Source organism: Lepidothrix coronata, unplaced genomic scaffold (assembly GCF_001604755.1).
Source record: "Lepidothrix coronata isolate B3197 unplaced genomic scaffold, Lepidothrix_coronata-1.0 Scaffold7, whole genome shotgun sequence".
In the NCBI taxonomy this organism is placed as follows: domain Eukaryota; kingdom Metazoa; phylum Chordata; class Aves; order Passeriformes; family Pipridae; genus Lepidothrix; species Lepidothrix coronata.
In genome coordinates this window covers 10824298-10851411 of record NW_016690187.1, presented here as the reverse complement: position 1 = coordinate 10851411, position 27114 = coordinate 10824298, and the positions used below count along the sequence as shown (strand labels likewise).

The 27114-nt window shown below is 37.6% G+C and overlaps 1 protein-coding gene across 2 annotated transcripts in view; it reads right to left on the bottom strand.

Annotated features, from left to right (window-relative positions):
- Positions 1 to 24772, bottom strand: part of LRP2 (LDL receptor related protein 2) — a 116703-nt gene extending 91931 nt beyond the window's left edge. For both annotated transcript variants that reach the window (XM_017837597.1, XM_017837606.1), the window contains exons 1-4: positions 24525 to 24772; positions 7276 to 7383; positions 4955 to 5077; positions 2992 to 3108 (exon numbers count right to left, since the gene is read on the bottom strand). In XM_017837597.1, the coding sequence (XP_017693086.1) occupies positions 2992 to 3108; positions 4955 to 5077; positions 7276 to 7383; positions 24525 to 24618 (442 nt within the window). In that variant the 5' untranslated portion in view covers positions 24619 to 24772. The remainder of the gene's footprint in view (positions 1 to 2991; positions 3109 to 4954; positions 5078 to 7275; positions 7384 to 24524) is intronic.
- Between the last annotated feature and the right edge of the window lie 2342 nt (positions 24773 to 27114).

The following is a 27114-nucleotide window of genomic DNA, read 5'->3' as shown; positions in this document are numbered from 1 at the left end:
AAACAACATGTCTTTAACATACTTCCCCTTCCTCCCTCACACCCTCAGAGCAGTGCTCAGCTGCCAGAGTTGTATCCAGGAAGGATACGTTATTCTGTCAGTCACAGCAAAGCAAAATGGACAGGGCTGGGATTTTCATTTTTCAACTATGAAGCTGAGGCAGGAGAGAGAATTCTACCTTAAACTGAGAGAAATAAAGTATGTAACACAGAAAAATGACACCAGTATTGACTACTTACTCCCAAAAAGTATTTGCTACCCCAAATAGTCTCCCATTTCATTTTGTTTCTGAAGTTTTAAAATTATTTGCTAGTTGCTGACTGTTTTAAAAAGCTAGAAAAACAGCCTGATACATGTATTTAAAGAAAATTAAACCCCACAATTTTATGAAATTAAAACAGCTTCAATGCACTAATTAAATGACCTGTAGCTGAAACATTGTTCTGATGTTTATCTTAGCCCCTGCATGGGCAGTTTTCCCTTGCTGTTAATCCTATTAGCAGTAAAATGGACTAGGGCTCTGAATTCCTTTGTTCTATTTTTTTACACGTTTAATTGCAGAGTTACTTTATATTGGTGACATTTTGCATTTGACTAGTTTCTTAAATAGTGTAACCTATTTGGCAACAAAATTTTATCTTCTTTACAATCTAAATCTGCTTCAGGACAGATCAGTGAGTGCAAGGCATAAGCAAACGGACATACATTTGCATTTTGTTATGCTCCATGAAACAACAGAATCAATTATAAATAGCTTTTTTCTTTTGTTTTTCATAGATGATTCATTTGTATTTATGAAACCATTTAGTACATATTAAATAAGGAAAAACTAACGACAAATGAAAAGGCTAAAATAGTAATATTCCTCTTATATTTGTTTATATCAGATACTGTGGAAAAGGAAATGGACTAAACAGTGGGGAAAAATAATAGTCAAAGCAAGTATTAGAATCTGCTGCAAAAATCGAACACTTACACTAATCCCTACTGTACGGTTAATCACAAAATCACCAAACTGTTAATCCTATGTTATGGCTTCTGTTTAAAGTTCCAGGCCTTGCAAAGAAAAAAAGGCAATAAAATTAACCAGGCTTCCTCAAGGGTCTTGTCATTACATTCTTCTTGATCTTCTTGTCTTCAGCACTGTCACATTTCTTTAAACTAGTCCAACACAGCTACTTTCAGTGTTCCAAGTCACAGTCATTCTTCTGTCTTAGAGGGACTGTCAACACATAGCCTAATAAACCAGAGTAGAGGCTGTTGAATGATAGGAGACAGTCCCTCTCCCTGGGGCTAAATATGCTGCCTTCACAACAGTCACGGGGAGCCTACTGGCTGATGCAGCAATGATGCAGTGGGTTTCCCACGCAGGAGTAGAGTGCTACTATTAACATATCTAGAGGGCCCCTTCCTAACTGCCTCTGTAATTTACTTAGATGAGAATGAAATAAAATGCGCACTTCAATTTTCAAACATCACAGCAGCTTCTAGTCTTAAAAACTATTACCCTTAGGACTCCACTCCCAGCCTGCCATAGGTTTACTGCATTATAACAGTCACACTGCGGCATCTGAGTGTTCCACACTCTATTCAATGACTACTCACAGGTTTCTCAGAGACGTTCAGCAGTTCCCCTTTCTTATCACAGATACTGCATTTTTTAAAAAAATATCTTTTCTTCAGGATTTTTTTTAATGTGTCATAGATTTGTTAAACAAAGTTACCAATCTCTTTTCTTCCTCTAAACTTTGAGAGAAAAAATACTAATCTACAGAAGATATTCTTCCAGCAATGATACGGGGCACTTGGAATCTTGGCTTTTAGGCATTTGTGTTGGTGACTTCAGAACTGGCTATGGGTCTACCACATAGTAAGTTCCAAGCTGGATGACTCAGCAACATTTTATTCCAGACTACCATATAGTTCTAAATCACTTTTCAATCTACATAGTGTACCTTTTAGTCACTTGTGAGTCAGGCAGGGATAAAACACACTAGCAGTTGGCTGACCATGCAATACTCTAGTTTTCCTTTATACAGCATGTGCACACGACCTTTTTTCCTATAAGATCAGCCTTAACAACATTTTTTTTCTTGCTCCTTTATCCATCCCTTAGCATCCTATCCTCTTTTCCTCACCTCCCATCCTGGGTCTGGTTCTGAGCGAACTATACAGTTATGTCTTTTTCCCAAAGGCACACTAAATTCTAACAGCTGGAATAGCAGCTTATGTGTTAGATGTCACTCAGGGTGTGTGAATCTTGTCCTTAGTACTAACAGTGAACAGACATGTTGTTACACACTGCTGTGTACATATTAGACAAAAACATTTCTGGTCTCTATTCTGTGGCCAGATTTCCTTTCCATCAGTATTCAACCTAGGCCAGGATCTAGGGAGACTGTCACCAGTTAGGCCAACTCAATTCTAGGGAAGTTAGATTCAAAAAAACTACTTGTCCATCTACATGCTGTTGGCACAATATAAACAACTTTTCTGAATACAGTATGACCAAATCATCTCCACAGGAAGCTGCAGTCTAGAATACAAATGCTTTTGAAAGGGTGAAAGTTCCTCAAAAAAATGATTTGGAGTCAAATTCTGATTTTCTACACAGGTTATAACTACTACTGATTTTACAAGAAGCAGAAAAAAAGAATATGAAAAAATTTGGCAAAGTTAGCCCTGAATGTCCCAAAGCTATAAGTCAATTAAATACGGTTACTTTTTCCCAATGCAGTAATAATTATCTTTCAAATGATGAGAAACAAGAAGCCCCAATCCTGTGGTGGCAGTTCGCATTTGAGTTCTGCGATAAAGGATCTGTATCACTACACCAGTTTCAATACACAAGAGAATCTGAAATGAAACTCTTGTAACAAGAAGCATATTGTGGTCATCTTGTCTATCAACAGGCCCTTTAATCTTACAAATTTATTAAAATGCCAGAGAGATGAGATGAAACCAGATCTCATGCTAAGAGTTAAGACTCACGGCAGGCTCTTTCATCTGTTCCATCAATGCAGTCCTCTACTCGATCGCACCAGTATGTGCTCGGGACACACTGTCCATTTGAACACGTGAACTGCTCACTTGAGCACGTCCTTCCCGCTGCAAGAAACAGGCACTCCATCAGTCTTTTCCATCAACCAAGACTTTTTATGAAGAAAAGCATTATCCTTCTTCCTCTTTAACTATTTAATCTTTCTCTGTGAGGCCTTCTGTAAGTCAGCAAGTTCACTGCTTTTCTCACTGAAGGGGTTGACCCCTAGGTTAAAAATTACCTCCCTACAATTGTTCTGCCAAAAACATTAAATTACTAATTCTCACTGATCTAAAGTTTTCTCTATTATTTTATTTACTAGGTCAAAATCTGTCAGTAACGAAGTTATTTGGTCAATCAGAATGTCACAACATAAAACACAGCAGAGTTGAAGGTAAGGCACTGCTTTCTAATACAGCCAGGGCCTCAACAGTCACAAACTGTTTACATTTATAACTAAGAGAGGATCAAGAATGATTATGACGGTCTTATGATGACAGGTGTCAGTGAAAAGCAACCACGTAAAATTCTTCAATTCCACATTGATTCCACTACAGTTAAATCAAACTTTCAGTTCTTTTTAGGCAAAGTAATTGAATATGTGAAGATATAGCTGAAGGGCAAACTTACAGCAAACTTTTCCTTCCCTCTGCCACCTGCACATGTTTCCTTCAAACTCAGGCTATATCTCAACATATCCCAGTCTATACACGGGCATTTGGGCATCTGCTGCTCTACAGGGGCTCTCTATGCTGCCTTCTGCCAGCAGTGTTCTCAAAGTAAGATCAGCTACTGGGATACTAGGGTCATGAGGAAAAACAAGAGCAAGACAGTAAAGTAAAACAATTTGTTTTAATTCTGCACATATGACTTCCAGAGCTGTCGGCTAGTTTTCTCAGGAAAAATTTTTAACATTTCAAGGAGGAAAAGCTCCTCTAGGTTTCCCAAACACAGAGATAAAAAGTCCCTTTAGAAGAACAAGGACAAATACCAGGAGACTACTCAAAAATGGCAGCAGCACAGTGCCACTGTGTAGTTACTAACACTCATGACTAACTAGTACATGGAGAACAATGTTACAGTGACCTAGTTCAAAAGTCAAACTCAGAGTTGTTGCTCATTTTGCATTTTGTATCTACAGATTCCTTAGTTAAAACATAACCAGCAGTTGTGCTGACACCTTCTCAGAGGAAGAGAGGAGCAAAAGGCAGTTAACTTTCGTTGAAATTTTTCCATCCTCAGTGGGAACAAGTATCAAGATATAAAAGCACAAATCAAGTCTGTGAGCAAAATCCTTCCAAACTTAAAACTTTGAACCTCCCCAGGGGTTGGTGAGTTGCTCCAGAGTTGTTCAGTTTAAAGAAATGACAAAAAAATTATACATAGAATCAAAATGAAAATAAATTAATCTTATCCTCATCAATTAAAGTAACTTCTAATACTAGAAGTAGCAGGAAACCAGTTCTTCAGAACGCTCCATCTTATGCAATAATGCAGAGAATGTAATTTGGTGCAATAATCATTCTCAGGTTTTTTTATATATAGTTCTAAGATGCCAGTGTGAATTTTGTTAGGTAACAAGTAGAGCAGACATCATAGTATTATGTCTATTTCACTGTTTTTAAAACTACTAAATTTTGTATCAAGTGTAAAACTAATATACACTGGTTATTTCTCTTTTTTTAATTAACTGAAACATCAGTAATTTTCAGATTTCAATATCTGGGGGTGTCTTTTTGGACATATTTTCTGTATTCTATCTACTTCAGACTTCAGATCATTTAATTTCTAGAAACACTTTAGAGAGACTCTTCAGTACTTCCAGTAGGCTTGTCTGTGTATGTTCTCAATGTGATGCTATGTAAATTACCTTATTTCACAAAGCTAGTATAACATTAAGCTTAAAATACTTACGACATTGTTGATGCTCATCTGAGCCATCTTCACAGTCTTCCTCATCATCACAAACCCATGACCGTGGAATACATTCACCATCAGTCTGACACTGAAACTGATTTCCCTCACAGGTAGGTTGGGCTAGTGTAAGCAACGAAAAAAACTGTCATTTCACAGACACCTGGGAAAGCACTTTCAGAGAAGATAATTGCATAAGAGAAAAGAAAGCTTAAAGTTCAAGTGTTGATGAACTTTAAGTTCCACAAAACACATGAAGTGTTTAACAGATCAAAGAAAACAGACAGACCCGAGAGGGGAAAGGGGACCAGCAAAAGGATGCTCAAAGGCAAAACTCAGCTTAGTGAACTTCTGCACAGGAATGTTCAGCTTTATATCCTCTCCTAGAAACCCAGGCTCCTCTAGAAGGCAGGCCCCAAAGAGGTTCAGGTTCTGAACTGCCCTCCAGCAGAGCCCCTTTTGTTTTCAGTAATCTATGGAGTCACACTAGCCTCCCTAGTCTCACACGGGTCTGTTCAATTGCTGTCACTCCACCTCAGGTGCTCTATCCCTGGTAGGAAGAAGGCCTTTCAAGACAAGCTTGTGATTCTTCCCTGTGAATTCATGAGGAAAGAGTGAGGGCCAGGTCAGAACAATCTGAATTATTGTCCCAGCTCCACCCCGTACTTTTCAAATAGACAAACAAAAAGGAACGCATCAAAGAGAAAGATCAAAATAAATGTTTGAAACTGTATTACAGCCTATTCTGTCCCCAGTTAATATCCCTGGGAAGAATCACTAGCACAACACAGTCCAGTAGACAGGACCCTGGTCTTAACCATCTTTTTTTCTCAGGATCATGTTTTTGCAGTTGTGCAAGGTTAACTAGAACCACTTTGTGCTCATGGGATGATGTGTAAGCACAACTTCCAGTGTAACCAAAGCATCAAGGGAGAAAATTCGTAGATTTAGAGTTGCAAAGAACAAAATAACATTAGAGGTAAACTAATTGGAGGGATAAAATAGATCACATACTAGACATATACTTCTTGCATACTTTTTTAATTCCTGCTTTGGGAACCAAAGAACAATCTTTTAATATGATTTTAATCTCAGACCAGTTTTAAACAGTTTAAAACTATCTTGCAACACCTGATGTGCCCTATTACCTATGGCACATTAACATACTGTTTTTAGGAGTACAGTTAACTGAAAAAAATTGAAAAGTTTAATTTTTGTCTTCCTAATTCATCACATGTTAAAATGAGAAAAATTTCATGTTTATAACTATGACAAATGTAGTAAGGGTCCTGATTTTTGTTGGGTTTTTTGTTTGGTTTTTTTTTTATTTTTCACAAAGTCAAGATGAATTTTATCCACTCCTTTTTCAAAGCCCAGTGACTTCTTTTCAGTTGCAGTTCAGAACTAAGTTGATACATAATATTATGTCTAGTTGAAACAGCTAGAAAGAAAAAAAAAAAAGGCTATAGGACAACACCATTTAGTTTAAAGGCATTCTTCACCCAGAACTGCACTACTTTTTTTAAGCTAACTAAAGTGCTATGCAACAAATCAGACTGCCAAGCCATGTCAATGACCTCCAATTATTATACGGGTCAAGCAGTAAAAAAATAATACAATGTGAAAAGAACTGACATAAAGTAGTCTTCCTTACTCCCCATCAGCTGAGGGGCAAAAACTGTAAGTGGGCTGATAACTGCACCAACACACAACACCTCAAAAAACACTGTATCCAAGAAGGTAAAATGCAGGTGAGTTCCTGAAAATAGACTGTGGAAGAAAATTCTTCATCCTCACAGCTTTTCTATTTAGCTTGAGAGAATCTTTGTGCGTGGATATCACGGTCCATATGAATACAATTGTCCCTGAGCTGCTGGCACAGCACAGCCAACTCTAGACAGCTAAGCACAACTCTACTTTAGGTGCAGTAGGCAGAGTTTGTTTTCCAGGGCTTGAAAAATCCAAAGATTTGGACCACAAGTGATGCTGATATAGCTGTGTACACATGCAATATTCAGGATTACTGCAGTAATAGAATACAATACATTTCTACATCTACTTAGAACGTTAGTCACAAAATGAAATTGCATTTTTGGACAGTCAGATTTTTAAGAAAAGATTAAGTCATGTTAGAAGCTGAGCAGTACTTGATTTTCTGACTACCAAAGCAAATAAACTCATTACATGTGACTCAAAGAGATTCTGCAGTATCTCAAGACAATGAGTTTTCTCCCTCTTCAATATTCATTCTTGTACCCCATGTACATTGGGATCTTATTAATTTTATTACAAACAAGTTGCTCTGTATTTGTTTCACTTACGGCAACCAGCTTCATCCGTGTCATCCGAGCAGTCTCTGGCCCCATCACACCTCCAATCTGCAGGAATACAGCGGCCATTCCCACAGCGAAACTGCCCCCGCTCACATCCTGTGGTAAAACAGAGTAAGGAGCAGGTTAGCAGTACAGGCACATAAACACAGACAGTGACGTTCATTCCTGTTAAACGGCTGTAATCTATCCATTGCCTTGTGGCACAGAAAGGAGAGAAAATGATATTACAATAATAAAAAAATATTAAAAAGTACCTAGATAAAAAAGATCTCTATACACCCAGTCAAACAAAAAAAGTAAATAACCATCTCTAAACATTACAGGACATTCCCAACTAAATTGTTAGAAAATTTCAATAATTTTTATTTTTTTTATATTATACAAACAAAACAAAAACAATTTTAAAAAAGGAAAATTAACCTAAACAACTCTCAGAGGAACACCTACACTACAGAAACCTATTTAGCAGGAATGTATCAATGTTAAATTCCCAAGCAGTATAGACTTTAAATAAAGGTAGGGAATCATTTTGCACGTTATTTCTAAGGACTAAACATGTTAAACATTAGTGGTCTCCAAAGTCTATGAGGATTTTAAAATAATAATAATAATAATAATAATAATAATAATAATAATCCTTTTAGCTAATGTGGAAATCTTGTTTCAGCAGTAAATGCTTGAAAGTGTAGAAAGATCTCAGGTTTGTTTTGTTTTTTAATAATGTCCACATATTTAAAATCTTTTCTTTGAAGTACAAGGAAGCATGTCTCCAGTCAAGATCTGAACAGCAAATAACTTTTTAAAAATTAAGCTTTCAGCCATTTATGGCTGATCAAAAGCTGTCCTGCTGTCATTCCCTCCTGCTTGATCTACTAAGGATTAAGACCTGATAAAGAATCATTCATTCCCAGGTGTAAATGCAGCTCGATCAGGCCTTTATTAGTCAACTAATGAAATCTCCAGTCCCGTAGGAAAGAGAAAAGGCACCGTTTATGGCCTTTCATTGTGACTATGGCCTCATAAAAAGGGAGTGAACAGTTTTATAGGTCCCCAAAACAATGAGCTATAACATAATTAGGTTCAACAGCTCTGTTTCATGTTAATCTGTTGTCAGCACCTCAGAGAAGGGAACACTGAAAAAACCTGAGGTAGTAGCAAAGTCCAACTCTGAAGAAAAAAAAAGTCCTGTTTCCTGATTTAATTAACAGCCATAAGATAAAACTACATCTTTCAATTATTCTGAATGATTTGTCCAGAGAAGATAACCTCAGTATATATAAAGCAGCACAACCACCTACTTCATGAATTTGTGATGACATAAATAACACACTACCCTAACTTTCATGTAAAACCAGGCATATCAACACTGTCACATAAACACAGTTAAGTGATGTATTCCTAAGGGATATAGGCAAGCTACTTTATGCAAGGAATGTTCAAATCTGATTGTCTGGTAGTGACATCCTGATTTATAATGTATCCTGCAAATGGTCAAAAATTTCACTTGGATAAATGGTGGTACGGAGTGGTACAGGAGTATGTTCACCCAAATACCTTCTATAGACTAATGCATGATGGTGGTTGGTGGTGCAGGTCTGGGGTTGGTGGTGCAGGTCTCTTATCAACTACCTTTAAAACACAACAACCTCCCTTGCAAAAATGCCCTGAAGGAATGTACAAGTTCACTCTGGAATCCCAGGCCCTCTCCCTGAATTTTGCCCTACAAAGCAATATTTTCATATAAGATTAGCAGTTAAAGCTCTAATAAACACAACACATAAACCACCATTTATCAGTTGCAATTACTAAGCAAAGCAAACACTAAATCTGCTTGTATATTTAATATATTTTTTTTTCAAAACTACTGGAATATTCATAGTCACTTACTTAAGAAGTTACAATAGAGAATTAAATCTGCATCCACATGATTAGAATTTTAAAATAAACACATTCTTATAAGCAATCAATATGAGTAATTTGTACATTATTTCTAAATAATAATTAGCTAAAAAAAATTCAAGCACTATGTACAACACTGGCAATTTATTTTGCCTATCTTGTATTAAGTTCCTGTAGTTAAACATACCCTTCTAGTGATTAAAATGAGAAGATAACACTGATAAACTTTTTTAAAAGCATTATAAACACAGCAGTCTTTGTACAGTATGAGAAATGGTAAGTGAATGTTAACACAAAACCTGAGAATCACACAGTTCTGCTACACTCTGTAATACTTTGCAGAATTGTAGTTTAAGTTGCTCACACCTACATAAAGTGCTGTATCAATGTCCATTATATCATTCTTCAGCAGAACTGTTATAACTCATTTAATTATGGCATTAGGCTTTACAGTGTTATCTTCTATGCTTACTTATAACTGAAGGCAAAGAGCTCTGAAATACCTATAAAAATATGAAAGACTGATACTTACCACTGTTTTATATTATCTTTAGAACAAAGAAAATGACATAGCAGATAATTATGTAAATTCATTAAAGAGATAATCTTTGAAAACAAATAATATGAAAGAAGTAAAATATCAAGGGCACTTCTCACAAAGGTTCTAAAAAGCTTATGCTTCAATTGTGGTCAAAAACAATTCTAACTTTGATAAAGGAGAAAGTAATCAGGAGAAGAATGCATGATTACAAAATTACTCCTACAAATACCCAGGAGAAATACCCAGAATGAAAGAAAAATAACCATGTCAGCAATAACCAGGTTTGGTATATGATATGCAACATGAGCCTGCAGCACCTGGGTTTCAGCAAGAGTTGGGACTGTCAGAAGACAAGGGATATTAGCTTGTTTATGGACATTATTTGAAGCCTCAATTCACTCAAGATTTAGTCATTAGTAATTTTTTGGAAGGTTTTCCTTTTCCTATGAGTTTTTGTGGGGTTTTTTCTAATGGTAAGACAGCTCATTAATCAGTCAGCTATCGATAAAAATTAATACTGATGACCTAATTTACATGGAAATTCAGATTTACTCCGACAAATGCTGATAAAACCAGACACTTCTTTTAGGCAAACAGAATCCTGTTAGCAAGATTTCTGGAGGAAATAACCACTGAGTTTAAAAACGAGAAATAAAATAATCAGTCTTCACTGTCATGCTTAAAATTTGCTAATAGAAAAGATTTTGAGTGATTTTTGAAAGTCTGAATTTCAGAAATGATTGAATTTTTGGTGTTGCTCTACTATTACCATAATTCTCACTGTCATTAAAGCATTAGTAAAATACAGGCTAAAATGCATGGCAGACCTTAGGAATGACACCAGAATATATATGAAGAATCTCCAGGCATTAACAAAAATAATTTGGAAAGGTAAGATCTGTTTCAACTGCTCAATATTCAGGAAGACACCAAGGCACAAATATATGAGGTAATATTTAATAAAAGCCAGTCTAATACTGAAAAATGCAAATCAAAGATCAGAACCATCACTGCAAAAATATAGTCCAAAGCCTTATTTCTAAACTTCTTCCTACACTTACTATATTTGGGCTTTATGCTGACTGAGTCACTAGACTTTCCATTGTTCTCTGTGTCTGGGATTCTTCTGTAAGAGATTCTGAGTGGATGTTTAAGATTCAGAAGTTGCTCAGGTAAAACAAGGTCTTACATTACTGGCTCTGGGAAAGCTGCTTGAACAAAGATTATGTCAGGTAGTCATTTTCCACTGGAATAAATCAACATGATAGCGATTTTGCCAGAGCAAAGATTGAACAAAACACAAACTAAATAAAATATCTTTTTCACTTTTAATTTATTAAAAGTAAATAAATCTTTTACCAAAGGAAATAATGCAATACAAGCACTATTCACCTTATGTTCTGCAACAATTGCTGCCTGCATATGAATGAAGTATCCTATGGTAAACCACTGCCTAAGACAAACCCCACTGCCATTAGAGGATGACAGTCAACCTTTACAACACTAATGAATGTTACTCAATGTCAGGGGGAACTCAAAGTCATAGGGAACTCAAGCAGAAGAGAGAGAGGTTAATAGCTTCATACATTTCACAGCACAATGCTCTAACCCATAGGGCTACAGTCTTCAATAGGAAGGCAGTCCACCACACCCTTCACTGGGCTTCATTTGTGCCAATGTTTCTGTAGAAATATCTTAAATTCAATCATCTTGTATCAAAACCAGAATGTTATGTTTGACTTACAGTAGAAACCAATACAGCCTTACTCTTTGCCACTCTGCATTACTTTAGACTCCTTGCAGTTCCTTCCTGAACAGTTCTAGTCCTTTCTATTCTTTTCACACATTTTCTACCTGCCCATTCAACCTTGAAGTCCCTCACACTTTTAACTCTCACTACAAATCTTTTGAATTACATTTGTCATCCACAGATTAAGGGTCATGACTGTTCATTCTGACTCCACAGAATAGGCCAAACCCCCTCATTCGTTCTCCCTTCCTTGTATTCACAATACCTTTGAGAACTGCTAACACTTCTTTAACAGTTAAGCCTGAATGAAGGATTTAAAGTAATGAGGAATGTATTAAGCCCAGGGTAGATTGTACCACTCTCAAACTGTCCACTCAAAAATCAAACTTACACTGTTGCAATTACTTTACACTTTAGGAATCGACTCCCTCTACAGATTTTTTTTTTTAATTTAAAAGAGTAATGTTCTTCAAGGCAATATCTTTTCAACTGAACAGTTCCACTTTTAATACATCTTCAGGTTTTCAACAAGTAAATGCAAACAAACTGGGCATTACAAACATCTTCCACATAAAATTCACAAAAAGAAAAGTAAGTGAGAAAAATAAGTGACAAGCTTTCTTTTCTCCCTTTCTGTCTTCCAACTAAGGGTATTCTCTGCTCCCATTCGGCCCCCAAACAGAGCAGCCCATTCCAATGGCCTTGCAGGTAAAAGAATCCTGGAGAATCACCCTCCATACACTTTGATATCATATTTTTGCCTTGCTTAATTACATGCCAAACAGCAGAAGTGTTTGGAATGCTCAGGGAGGGGAAGCTGAACCTCTGTAAATTCCATCTCCGTTCCCCCACACTAATGGAGAAAGAAACAAAACCCATAGTTTAGGAAAAACTTTAGCTTATTATTGTATAATAATATCCTATGATACTGAAAAGCAGTATTCTGCTAGCAATTACAATTGGCAAATGAACAAATATTATTTAAAATATAAGAAAAAATAGTCTGATAAAATTATGCTAAATTTCATATACCTTGAGACAATATTTAAGCTTCAATCTTTCTACACTCTTCAAACTTCATTTTATTTAATACAAACTATTCCAATCTACAAAAAAAAGACCACATAAGCATTTATAGCTATTACAGAAAGCAGTAGAAGATTTATCTGCAGTCTTCAAGACCTTGCAACACAAAATCTTTTGTATCTATGTGTCTCTAAACTAGGTTATATTCGACAAATAATTTTAACTGACAATATCAACAAAAAGGCAGTACAAATGTGTGTCTGCACCCACTTCACATGGCTGCAAGATCTTAGTATACAGATCAATAGGCAGACAGGGGACCAGTCAAGGGACAATCTCTAGCAGAATACCTGCAGTGCCAGAGAGACAGAAACACAATGTTAATAGGGAAGTGTAGGATTTATTTTGCTGAATTGTCATCCAATTGCATATAACGAGATTATTATTGGTAAATAATACAGAACTCTTTGTGCCTTGCGCTGTACAATGATGTAACAAAAAGAAGGGCCGTATCCAGACAGTTTGCAGCATAAAGACAACAGACTCTTGAACTCACCTGGGTGCCCCAATGCCAAGAGGCCAAATGGCCCTGTTCTTCCCCTCACCAACATATAGTCATATTCTGTTGTCCCTCTGTTAGCACTCCAGAAAGGCACCACACATGAGAGGCACACTCTGTGTTGCTGGTACATTTATTAGACAGTACAAGAAACAAGGCACATTTCCATTATTTGGGGGTGGGAGTCAGGGGGCAGTGGTGGAAATGATAAAGGACAGAACTTGAAGCAATAGATCTGGTTCTTCACTGACACTAGCTAGACTTAGTTTTGAGTAAACCACATTCTGTGTTCAGCAGAATGACAGGTATCAGAAGCTGTAATAAATGGGTTCTACTCTGATAGGCAAGATCCAATACCTACATTTTAAATTACTGCTTTATAATAAAAAGCACCTTAAAATTCAAGACCAAAAGTGAAAATATTGTCTTTCAATATGGACTTAGAAATACCACATTTCCTTGCAGCATCAGCAGATTTATATGGTTTCCCTTTACTTGCCAAGCAGTAAAAAAACCCAGCAAAATCTACATTATAGTCTATGCTTTGTCTGCATGTTGTACATGCAGATACTTGACAGTTAAAGCCATCGTTAAAACTAAAGCATCAAATCTCATTTTAGTAATGCTCACATGCAAAATCTTTCATAAAAATACTTTAAATTAGTGTACTTTATGTTAAACTATTTGTTTTCAGATAATACAGTTATAAAAGGACTAAAGATTAATTTCTGCTAATGCCTCAACATAAATCCAAGAATTAAAGAAATTCAGGATTTTAACCTACTGAAACTAAGCAGGAAAGCTTTCCTGCAAAATAAAACAAGCCCAAGTCTCCTGTAGACAACAAGTTCAAAGGAATGACACTGTAAATGCCTCCTAGCAACGTTAAAGATATTCATAATCCTCACGCTCTCTACCTTACTTCAGCTTTATTAATTGAAAAAGCAACAACTGCAAACAGCCTGATAAAAACAGAAATGGTTTACTAATTATTTTTTAACAAATCTACTCAATTTTATTTTTTTAAAGTATAAGCCTGAACTAATAATGCTCCTAATTTTTTGATAAACCACATATGGACCTCTTAGGGAAAAAAAAAAATCTCAGTTTTAATTTTTTTTTTCTTAAAACTCTGGTACTCAGAACAAAATAAGCATGTTTTCTACACTATCACTTTAAAACCAATCATTCTGTAAAAAGTAAAAAAAAGTTAAGATATTTAATATTTTAAAATTATTCACATTGACCCTAAAAGTAAAAAAAATAAACTCCTTGAATTTAAAACCATGAGAGTTTATTTATCATACGTGCTGACAAACAGAACATATCCATTTTATGTATCTTTTACATCCTACAGTACTATAAGCAAATCAATAAAAATTGGTCCTTTATAATCTTGCTTCAACTCACACACTTTTTCAAAGCAAAAAATAAACTATTACTATCTTCTTAGTCCTAGAACAAGGCAGGAATGAGAAATATTCCCTTTAAGCAAGGGCTAATTCTAATAGACAGGAGGTGATACTCCTTTCTACTGATAAAGTAAATATTCCTTATACAGAACAGACCAGGTTCCTTCTTCCATTCAAGTCACTGTCAAATTTCTTGTACTTTAGTGATAACTGAGGATCAGCCATTAATTTTTGTTGGACACTTTCTTTAATCTCAACTTTATATAAGTATTTTCCAGGATGAGACTAATAAAACCTATTTGTACTCCTTTCTTAGAGAATTTAGTAAAGGCATTATCTGTATGGCCAAATTCAAGAGAACCAGTACCTCCAGTAGCTTTCTCAATACAAAAATGTATTTCAGATACATTACATGTAAAGAACATGTTCTGTACTAAATTGGATAACCTCAACCAGTTGTCTTGGCATTAGGTGTCTTAATCCACACAAATCAGCTGTGATTGTGTTAGCTGCATAAGTGAAGCAAGCCCTGTGAACTCCAGGGAAGCATACGCTGTAGGAGCTCTCCTAAATCTCAGAAGCTTCTTTTTCATGAATGGCACACTAAATATGCAAAAATCTGTTCTAATTGACCAAATGACATAAAAAGGAAGAAGAACAAGCAAACACAGTAGAAATAAAGACACCCTCAGTTACTCACAGAAGGAAGCATCCCAAGCATTTTCATAAGAATGAATCTTGCTAGTGGCCCCAAGGCTGCTGTAGAATAACAACTGGGTAACAGAAGGAGGGGGGGAATATGACCAAACAAGGAAAATCTTCAAGACTAGGAAGTATTTACAACTACAGTGTGTGGAAATAGAAAAAAAAGTGCTTAAACAACTTAAAGAGAACATGTACAGTACATATCACTAAGAAAGTCCAATAGATGCAGATAAACTTCTCAGGAAGTTCGACTCATTTTGAGAGCTGTACTGTTTTTTAAGTAAATTTTCCAACTAGTGTGCTGTTTTTTCTCAAAATTAGATCCCATGCTGAGATGAGGACCTGTATTCAATTCAGTCATGCACTCCTGAAATCTGATGAGTCATTGCAGCAGTAAGAATTTGCCTCAGTAAGAGCCTTCCGATGCAGTTTATGACAGCGAAATTGTGTAGTTTTTTGTATTTCTTTGATTTATCATTGCTAGAATGAAAATTGCTATGCAATATATAGCACTTTGCCAAATCATAAGCTTTACTATAATATTATATCACAAGTTATTCAATGAAAAATGAAACCTGTCATGCAAAAAATAAACCATTTTCCCTTACAGATAATAAAATACAGTAAGCATATAAAATGAAAGCTATTTCTGTCTTCCCACCACAGAACACATATCCACAACAAAATTCTTCACCAACATACTAGTAGGATTCTAGATTTAAAAAAAAAGACAACTTAAGTTGTGTCCCAAAGCTTTACAGGGGATTAGTCATCATTTTGCGCTTCAAAAATTGCGACTGTTACTTGTTGCAAGCTAAAAATGTGAGAACATTTTCAAAAAAGCAGAACTGATGCTTCAGTATAGTAAACAAATAAACTACATACTGTAAGCATCTAGTGTGCCTAGATAGACATTCTAATGCTGCTTACTACTGCCCATGACATTGGGAACTACATATATTTCTTTGGATGCGTTGTCACTTCACATTTCTCCCTTATACAGTAGTGAGACTGTTTCAGCTCGCAGCTAATGGCTGATCACTCCTTATCAAGCTTCCTGAAAAGCAAATTCCATGTGCTAAGACAGGCCTGAGTAAATGAACAATCATAGAATCACAGAATGGTTTGGGTTGGAAGAGACAATAAAGATCATCTAGTTCCAAACCCCCTGTCAAGATCACCTGAACTGAAACAACACTGTTGTCCAGTATGCTCAAAAAAATGCAGCTTTATCTTAATGGACCTGAAAATGAACAGTAATAACTAAATCATCCTTTGCCTATTTCATTTCTAAGTGCAGTATGTTTTCTTTACAGTTTTCTATTTTAAAATAACTTTAAAAATCCTTTTACACAAATAGTAATATTAATTAATGTGTCACATTAAAATGACAAAATCCTTTAATTCATCAAAGGAGGACAGATACAAGAAATACCATCTCCCACTGAAACATTACTCTTCCCTTCAACACCAGTGGAAGCATTTTAGTTAGGTCTTCTCTAACCATCCAAACTCTCTGTCAGATTTACTCATCCATTTGGATTTTTTTAAGGATGTTTGATTCTGCTGTTACTTTCTTTCATTGGTGGCTGCTAGGCATAATATTTTAAGTAATTGCCTTCATTATATTAGCTAGCTACGCTAAGCAGCATTCCAGGCAAAGAGGTGAATAGCAGGGAAGAACTGCTCTAGCTTGTGTAGTTCCATAAGCCCTACACTTGCCATGTCCCTGGAAACACAAGCACATACAACTACTACACGCTGTCTACTGCCCATTATGTCCTTACATTCAGAAGGAAGCACATAAAACAACAGGAAAGGTATACATTGTCTCCCAAGTATGGCAGTGGTAGTGCACAACATACCAATAACATTGCTCAGAGAACTGCAGGCATTTGCCTGCAGGCCTGCAGCCTTGAAATTGTAATCCCTTCCTCATAGCAATAGTTTTCCATCAGTCTTTCACAACTCTTGCTAGAAGATTGCAACCATGCCTGTTATATTGCTGGCCAGAGAGTCAGTGTCTCCATACAGAATGTCTAATGACAAGATTTTTCGTTTAGCAGGGTGGTAATTTGGGTCTCTCTCTCTCCCTCTACTGCTTCATGAAATTTCTTAGGATTTAAGTCTCCTATTAGAAAAAGTTAAGTACGCCAACAAGTTTGAAAGTATTGCACTCAGTTTCAGCAAGGCTTTAAAGTGTGTTCTGTGCCTGACTTCATGCAGAAAATTAAAAACTGCAAAGGTAATACGAACAGCTCAAATATTTTTATGGAAGATACCACAGACTTTGTCACTTATTTGAGACATAAACTCAAGCTTGTTGCTTTTATATGAAATGGTTTTAAAAACCACTAGGCCTTGCAGTAGTAAAAGTTATTTTTAATAACACAGCTAGAAGGCCAACAAAAACTGCAGCAGCATTCCATGTCCTTGGTTATCATCCAGTTTATTTATTGCATTGCAGGTTGAGAACAGCCCTACAATCCTGCTCAAAAGTGAACATGTGAGCAGTCCCACTCAAGCCAAGCCATCTGTTTACACTAGACAACTTTACGAAAGGGTTTCTGGCAGCGCTAACACTTGTTCACTACAGCCCTGATGGACCACTCTTGATACCAGCATGCCAGCCAAGCATTGCCTTTAAGTTTGTAGCAGTAGCAGTAGGCAGTGGTTGCATGGCTAGCAGAGACAATTCACTGACTTATCACAGGAGAATCCAGTGTCTCTTTCTCTCCCTCTTTCCAATACCTCTCTTTCTTTCACTTGTACTCTCCTTCTTACTCTTTCTTTTCCGAAGTCCAGTAACTATCCCCCCCACTACTACCTGTGTGCTGCTCAAAATCACTAAGCCACCAGGAAATCACCTAATTCCCTAGGTCTGGTTTAGTTTTCCCTCAGGTTTCTAAGTGAAAGCACCTCAGAGAAGGTCTGATGAGCAGTGGCACACTAGCACAAAGCACACACCAAAAACTCTAGGCTGGCAGCAACATGGGCATGGGATATCAGAGAAGAGAGGGAAGGACAGTGGGGCATCCTACTTCGAGCAGCACTGAACTGTTCACTTGGCTCATCACTTCTCAGAACTGTGCCCTTAGAAGGCAAAGTATGACAAGGGCTTGATCAGATCTAACTGGGTCTCCCACTGGTGTTGAATGATAGGAACTTTACGTAGTAAATTTTGCCCCCATTCTTCGGGACGTATCTGAGGAGGATTATTGATGTATGTCTTTACTCCAGTTCTGCAGGTCTTATACTTCCTCAAAATAAACTAAACTTTATATGGTATATTTATCTGAGTTGATAAATGTGCACCATGGTTTATAAAGATAAAAACCATTACCTAGATCCTAAATACATCAATGAATGTATCAGTTCCTGGGATATCTTGTGGACTATGCCTTTTTTTTTTTTTTAAAGAGATGCCACAGAAGACAACGAAACCCCCAATCTTCTTGCTCCACAAAAGAATGACCTTGTAATCCCCATCAAAGGGAGTCCCAGGTTGGAATGGACCCCCATTCTCTGACTCAACTCAGCAGGGTGTAGTATCATGACCTGCTTGTGCAAGAAAATAATTGGGTTGACACACTGCTGCTGTAAACAGTGCCCTTTTGCTGAAGATCTGACTTCTTGATTGTAAAACAAAGGCAATTTATTCATGTTAAAAATATAAAATAAAACAGGTCACAGAAGTAGGACAATTTCAGTCAACTTTTATATGTCATTTCATTAATCCAAACCAAAACTTGTAACAGTGATCCTTGATCTCTAATCCACTTTAAGCATTGCAAAACAAAGGAAACATTAAAAGCCTTGAAACCAACAGTAAAAGCTTAAGGAATCCACTAAAGGCTATCCATTCCATTAGGTATTTCTATGCATACTAATGAAACTCCATTGTCTTAAACTGTTCTAAAAGTGCACTGAGATATGGAAGCAAAAACTGGTTAATAAAATTAACATTATCATAATAAAGTGGACTTCAAAATTGATCTAAAACAATACCAAGCTATTAAAAGAGATGTTTAGTCTTCCTGAATCCTATTTTCTGTCTTAGACCAGTACAACTCAGGGTAGTTTCTGTTAAATTAAAGGAGTCACACTGGGTTGATTCAAAAGAAAACTTATTATTCCTTCATCTAGAAACACCTCAAGTAATTTTAAGAATAATGTGTTGTCATGAATTTATATAAAGAAGCACATTAATTTTAAATAATTTCAAAAGTATCTTTGTGCTTTATCTGCCACATTCAGCATAAGCTACTAAAAAGAAACTGGCAAATTATCTGATTATCATCACTGATTAGCCACAGTGGAATAAAAACATCCACTTCTCTTTAAATAGAAGTCAACCTGTCAATCATTAATTAGAAGGGACCTTTAGTGTCAACAATGACAACTTCTAGAAAGTGTAATTTCCTTTGAAGCATCCAAAGTCCTATATGGTTCCAGTATGTTTCAAGAAGAGCTCTGGAAAAGAAGAGACAACTCCATCTTAAAAAAGTGATAGTACAATATGATTCAAGTTACATATTTGTCTATCTGAAAAGTTATCACAACCTCTCAGATCTAAAAATAAATATTGTAGGAAGACTAAACAGATTTTGATCCAATTTTTATAAAGATAAATTGAACTTCCTCTACAATGTGCCTGCTTACAGCTCAATTAAAAATAAGAGTATTCAGATTTTAAAAAAAATATATATATTGACAGAAAAACCTCCAGGTTCAGTGCTAAAGAATGAGAAGTTAAAAAAACCCAAATACCACTAGACTTTGATCTGGCAATAATCTAAGAGTGCAAGAAGGTATATGGAAGGGAAAGGCTCCAAATAGTATGACTGATTTCATGTCAATCCAGGAAGACCAAAAGGAAAAGAATTAAAAGGCTTTAATGAAATTGCATTCTACCTTTCCCCCAAATGAATCTTTGCTCATTTCCTGCAAAACACATGGCAAGTAAATCTGGATTAAAGTAGGATTTCATTGCTCAAATTTCCAATCAGCTCAATATATGAAAGAAGGTTTTGATTTGTCTTACAGACAAACAGAAGCATCGTACACATCATACATTTATCTTAGTTAAAATCTCCTTAGATGCTCTGTCTCTATTTGCCTTCACTCCTGTAAGCTTAATTATTTACTGTAATCCTAGCATTTGGCATAGAACCTAAATCTAACCAGGTGTCATCCAATTACTGCTTTCAATTTTTAACTAAAATTCTGTGGTTTGCTCCATTCTTTGCTTTAGCTGATTACTTTGCAAATACCTGATATGCTTCACTGAATAGAATACAGAAAAAGGGTAAATTATTAAGAAAATTCAAGAGATGTACTACAAGTGGGCTATTCATTAAAAGGAACCAAAAAAAAAAAAAAAAAAACCTGTTAGTGCACAGAAATACTCATGAATTAAAATGCGAGAAGACTATAATATGTTTCACTGATAGGTACTTTTAAACTGTCAGACCCCAAGAAATAAACCAGTTTAAAGCCAGGTAGATGGACACTCAGTGGGATTTTTGCTCTTGATTTTGTGTGAGAACATCTCCAAGACAAACCAAGAAAATTGCACTGGTGCAGGATTATGAACACTGCAGCCCACAGGTCATGCACAATACCCTTTCAATTGTATGATTGCATTGCAATATTCGTTTTTCTTGCCATCCTTTCTCCCTGCTCATTATTTCCAAATCCTCAGTCTCCAAGGAAAGTCTCACTCAAGGTCTTCAAACACTAGGTCTTGGCAGGGGTGGAATCTAACAGACAGGCTTCTCTGTCATTTAAATGTGCTCAGTGCTGTACAAGGAAGTATGAATGCTGACTGTGGCCTGTCGCCTACAGCAACGTCACTGTACATCATCCTACAGACAAACTAAATAGATTTGAGTGAAGACAATGTCTAAAAACCACTGAATTATTAATTTGGAAATTAAACTACTACAATGCCTGATAGAAAAGTATGTTTCTCCATGTCATTCTAGAAAGAGCTGCTGTACCTCTTCTCTACTCAAGTCTTATCATACCTATTCCTTTCTGGTCTGTCCCACTTCGTGCAAACATTCATGGTGATCTCTGAGATATCACATCATATGCATTCATTCTTAGAATAGCCTTCATTCTCAGACTAACAGAGACCTTATAATGGTAACAAATTTTACTCATACTGGCCTGGGAGGCATTAAGCTGATGATTTATCATTGCGGAGATTTAGGATGCAAATCAAATTTGATACACTAACTTTCATGTTACAGGAGAGTTTCTGGACAAGTCACATTTTGCCAGGATGCATACAGAACAGCTAATCAGCTTTCCTAAAAGAAAACAAACAAACAAACAAAAAAACCCCAAGAAAAATCAATAACAGAAACCTTTAAAAAAATCATAAACTATGAGTTATTGAAAAGAGAAGCAAAAAAATAAGCACTAGAAGTCAACAGAGCTGTGATCTTCTGGCCTCTTAATAGAGAATGTACAATTCAAAAAAATTTCCATATATGTAGTGAGAAAGACCATTAACAGAAATGCTTGCATTTCCAATTGCATTTCCCAGAATTCGAAAGTTTCCATGATTATGATTATGAGCAAGGAAAATACACAGCATGGCTAAGCAACCACTGATCTCATGTAATTCAAAGTAAAGTGAATTTATCATCTATGATTCTATACATGAAGCATGCTAAAGAAACAAAAAGATCCTCAGAAGTATCCACCAGAAAGAGAGGAGATGCAAACAGCAATGTAAAGATTGTAAACTACACAATACAGTGGAATCCTGGCCTTTACATAGCAATGTGGTATTTTGCAATAAATTGCAGCAAAGCCAGAATTTCAGTGTAAGTACATGCAAGTCTGGAAAAGACGATGCTGCCACTGTTTTGTAACTTGCACTAATTTAACAGAATTTGTGACAAAAATTAACACCAATGTCCTTTATTAAATAATTAATATGATTTTAATACCAATACATTTATTTTCTGGAAGATTTACATCATCTCAGTTGAAAGCAGGTAACCAGGACCTGAGGGACACCAAAAAGCAACGAACGAAATTTAAGTATTCTGAATTATACAGCTTACAGAAATACTAACTATATTAAATTTGTGAAGAATGTTATTCATACTTTGTGTCTAGAAAGAAAGCTTCTTTTTATAAAGAAAAGGATATTTCTATTAATAATATATTATTATATACTAATGATTTTATAAAGAAACTAAAATAACAGTAGCTCTGATGTTTAACCATTAACAAAAAAAAAATTCACCCACAAGTACTAAATCCTTATCAAAAAAAAGTACAGAAGCCTTCCACGTTAGACAAGGTAAGCCCAGTAACAGATACTATGCAGAATATTGCATGAGTATGTAGATCTAGTATGCTTTGCAGTAACATTAAAGAACTCATGGTTCAAATGTGAAGTTGCCCTAATGATCTCATTTGCTCTCTGCAAAAGTGCTGACCTACAACATCCATCCATTGTCTCTAATTTATGACTATGAGTGTGAAGCACTTTGATATTCCTCAAAACAAACATTAACCATAGTCCCGTGATGCTCCTGCTTGACACTACCCTCACTTAACCAGTTTTTGAGATTCCAGAAGCAATTTTTTTCTGAGAACAATTACCCCACAGGCAACAAGACTTACAAAGGTTGCAGAACCAGACTCTGTACTCCTAGCAATAATGAGAAGCAGCATTTTTATTCAGTTTATAAGCTGTATGTTCAATTCCAGTAAAATCAGAATAAGGTAAATCAAGGAAAAGCACTATCATTTACACTGCTTCATTTCAACAGTTATTCTACTGTGAAGGCAGGGGGAAGGGACAAGGGAACAGGGAGACATTATAAAAGTAAAAAACTTCTGTACTTCCACTTCCTATGGATACTAGTTCAAATCTTCTCTCTGCTTATTCTGTCATGTCATTTACCAGCCACGTCCTGAACAATCGCAAGCAACTGTACAGCAAAGAAATAAAGTTTTAATCTACACTGCAGCTTCCATTCTATCCAATGTAAAACAGTGCATAGGATTAACTCTGCCCAGTGTGACCTCCTTGGCCAGAGTTTTTGCAGGTCTCCTGCTGCACATTAGCTATCTCTTATTTCCCTGCTCAGAAGTGGGAGCTGCTAGCAGCAGTTGCAGTATAATTACTTGGTTGATTCTGTCTAAGGAGCTTAAACTAAGAGTTGAGCAAGGAAAGCAGATTAACAATTTGAACACACACGTAATACACAGAGACACACAGAACCAGCAGGACTGCAGGTCAATACACGGGGTGGAGGAAATGCACTTCAGCCACTCTTGCTCCAAGAAGACAGGCTTGATTGGCACTGCAAGGCAATTAAACTGCGGGAAGAAGGGGAAGGCAGGAAGATGGGCTGCAGTCACAGGCCGGAGAGAGGACTTGGGGACACAGCTACTCCATCCCTAGCAGCCAGATTAGTACCAGAGGAGCAGCACTCAGCCTGCTCTGCCCGTCACATGCTCCTCGATGTCGCCTAGCAACAGTAAAGCCCAGAGAAAAAGTTCTCCCTCTCTCAACTTCAAATCTGCGTCTGAGACTGACTGAGGGGAGCTTATTGTGCTCCAGACTAAGCATCTGTTTCTTTCTTATAGCCTTCTGTAAATGACTGCATATACCACACGTACACAAGCGTGTCCATGCATAACCCGCCCCCCACTCCCCAGCCCAACCTGTCTACGTGCAAGTGCCGCAGCCTGTGCACTCATCAAAAACAACTCTAGGTTAGTGGTCACCAAACCAGCTCTTGGAATGCAGGTGAACTCTGCTCTGCAAAATCACCCATACTCCAGTAGCAAGAAGGGCACAAAGATCACAAGGAAAAAATGCAAAAAGTCTGGGGCGGGGGGATTTTTTGCCTCATCCACAGCCCATAAGCAGTACTCGCTACAGGAAAAACTGCCCGCTTGCATCTCTGGAAAACTGCGAGTTTATACAGTGGAGTTGCAATGTCTGAGAGCTGCCCCTCCAAATTTAGCCCCATTTGTGTGTTGCTGTCTTGTACAATCAGAAAAAAAAAAAGTTTGTACAAACCAGAAAAACAATCAGAGAAAGCATCCTGGGGTAATTTAAAACCAAGATAAAGTGAAGGTAAGGAGCCGGTGGCGTTTGTGGTATTCTTAAGAAACCGACTCCATCAAATGACTCCTGGAAAGAGCCAACTGTCTTCCCTAGCTATTAGAAAGAACTCCTTGAGTCAGCGCCCGTTAACCCTCTACTTTCAGGCACTTTTGTTTTTTCTCATAGAAGTCCCCGGAGAGGGATGTGCTCCTTTCGGTGCAAGTCCCATTCCGAAGAGTCTGGAGCATAGCGCTTACCTTGGCAACTGCCCCGCATTATGCATGCAGTGAATAATATGAGCAGTTTGCAAGCAGTTGCTGCTCTTCCATCCATCCGATGGTGAGGTCCCATCTGGGCTGGGATGCTCCAGCTTCCTCAGAAGCTGGCTCCTCGACTCCGGGGTCGGGGTGCTGATCTGCACAGCAGTAACACAAGGAGCCTGGTGTCTTTTTCTTATCCCGCTAGTTCCAGGAGAAAGGCGTGTTCGCCTGTTGAGACATCGCGTTTTCTATAAACTCCCACCCTCCAGACATTGGATAAAGCTCTTTATACCCGGCGGCCCCGGAACTAGCATGAGGGAATCAGGCACTGCTCCAGGCCCTGCAGCCACAGGCTGCCTCTGCCCCTCCTTCCACACTTCGCAGGATAGGCAAGATGCTTCCAAGTCCCTGCACTTTGTAGACTTTGTATCAGAGTCCATTGGTGCTACACTGTGCTTTGAGTACTCAAGTAGTTTGAGTAGATTGGGGAATTGCAGACGGCAAGTTAAATATGTCCCAGGTTTTAGCGTCCCAAAGGCACGCTCCAAACAAGAAAAGTAGTTTTGATAACTCTGAAAAACGTCACAACACCTACTCATCAATGCAGGGGTAAAGCTAAGAATTTAGTACTCCTCACATAAATACTGTGAAAGGAAAACTGTAGGGATGAAACTTACTTCTGCACTTTCTTAGCTGATGAAATCAGTTTAGTAAAGTGCTTTGGCTGTGAATTCTTAAGATATCAGCTGGAGACACCCTACTCAAGTTCGAAGTCTCCAACAGTGTGTGCAGCACACATGAAATGCCTGCCTGTGTTTTACTGCTGCCATTTCAGGAACCATATACCCTCTTAACAAGGGTAGAGCAGTGTGTAGGATCACAGGGGAAAGATAAAGATACCCTAATACTTCAGGCTGGAATGCAGCCTTGGTAAAAGGACAAACATTTTGGAGGCTTTGCTTGTGGGATCAGAAGCATCATATATAAACTCTGTGAAGTTAAATCATTATTTTGTTTTATATTAGTCAGAAATAGTTTTCCATGTAGAACATTTAATTATGCCGAGCTGTTCCCTTCTCTGCATGTGTGCACACATACACATGCATGTCAACAATGACTACTGTGCATACATACATACCATGGGAGAAGAATGGGTCTACTTGTCTTGCAAGAGGCATTGTCAAGTTAATTTCAATAACATCACCATTATAGAAACCATATATCATCTGCATGAACATTATGCTATGCTCATTATACTGCAATGGCTGTTTGCTGATGCTGCAACAGAACTTAAGCAATATTTCAAAGCTTAACTCTTCTTTTTGCCATGGATGGCAGTTTCAATTAAGGGGTAGAGGTGCTTGTATTGTTCCTGCAAAAGTTGCAAAGGAACATGTTGCTGCTTATTAGCAGACTGTGATTTTTCTCCAGGTCCTGTAGGACGCTAATCCCTCTAAACCTTTCCGTAAAGGTTTTCTATCTATCAAGATGGAAAAGGGGGGGTGGGGAGAGAAGATGTGGAGCACAGGCTTTTGCAAGGTTGTGATTTATGCAGGTTCAGGGCTGTTTGGTGTAGTGGTACGACACAGCACCGGGGTCAAGCCACAAGAAACACTGGGGGCAGATCAGAATATTCAATTAGCTTCCTGGCACCTCTGAATCACAAAGAGAGGATAAGATCTCTCCATCACAAGATCCAGAGCTGCTGGGGGAGGGGGAGACATGCCCTCTTCAAATCTCTCTCCTCCCTCCCACCCTCTCTCCTTTCACTGTAGGGGAACAGTGCTTGAAACATTCCTTTCTGCACGGAAGGACTTTTCCTATTGTTGTTTTCTTTGTGTTTCAGTGTTGCCAACTTACTGGAATTCTTGTCGTGGTTTCACAGCAAGGCTCAGGCTGACCAAACGGAACCAGCTGCGTTTGTGTATGGGGCCACTGCTGCTTTAATCCCCCAACAAGGCCGATGGGGAGGGAAGGAAGGGATCCTCTAAGGGTAGCAAGCAGATCTGCTCTGTACAGATGGGTGCCTGTAAAGCCAACATACAGATTGACCGTTCTTAATTATAAGAGAACTTGTTTAAATCAATTCACACCCCAGCAACACGCAGACAGGGCAAACAGCACTTGGGAGCTGCAACCCCAGACTGGGAGCTGTGTGCAGTCTTCCACCACTGTATGTTTTAGACGACCTGGATACAAGCTTTGGGAGGCACCTCCCTATGTTTCACTCCCAAACAGCCGGCAGCCAAAGGTTTGCTCCTGCCCCATTCACTATCACCATTTCTACTCATCTGTACTTCCCACAGGATGGTAGGCAAGAGGGATTCTCAAAAAGGAATGCTGGAGATGCTGTTGATAGTGAGGGGAAGCCCTGTACTGAGACAGTGGATCAAGCCCTTCCCACCCATTATTCTTTGCACTCAGAAGACAAAATTTGCATTCAGAGACAAATGAACAGATCAGCCCAGATGCTTTACTGCTGAAGAATGATAGTAATGAAGGAGCCAGCACAGGACAATGGTGTTCTCTGTTAACTTCATCTAAAATTTTCTCCACTCACTTTACCGTGGCACCTCGTTATCCAACT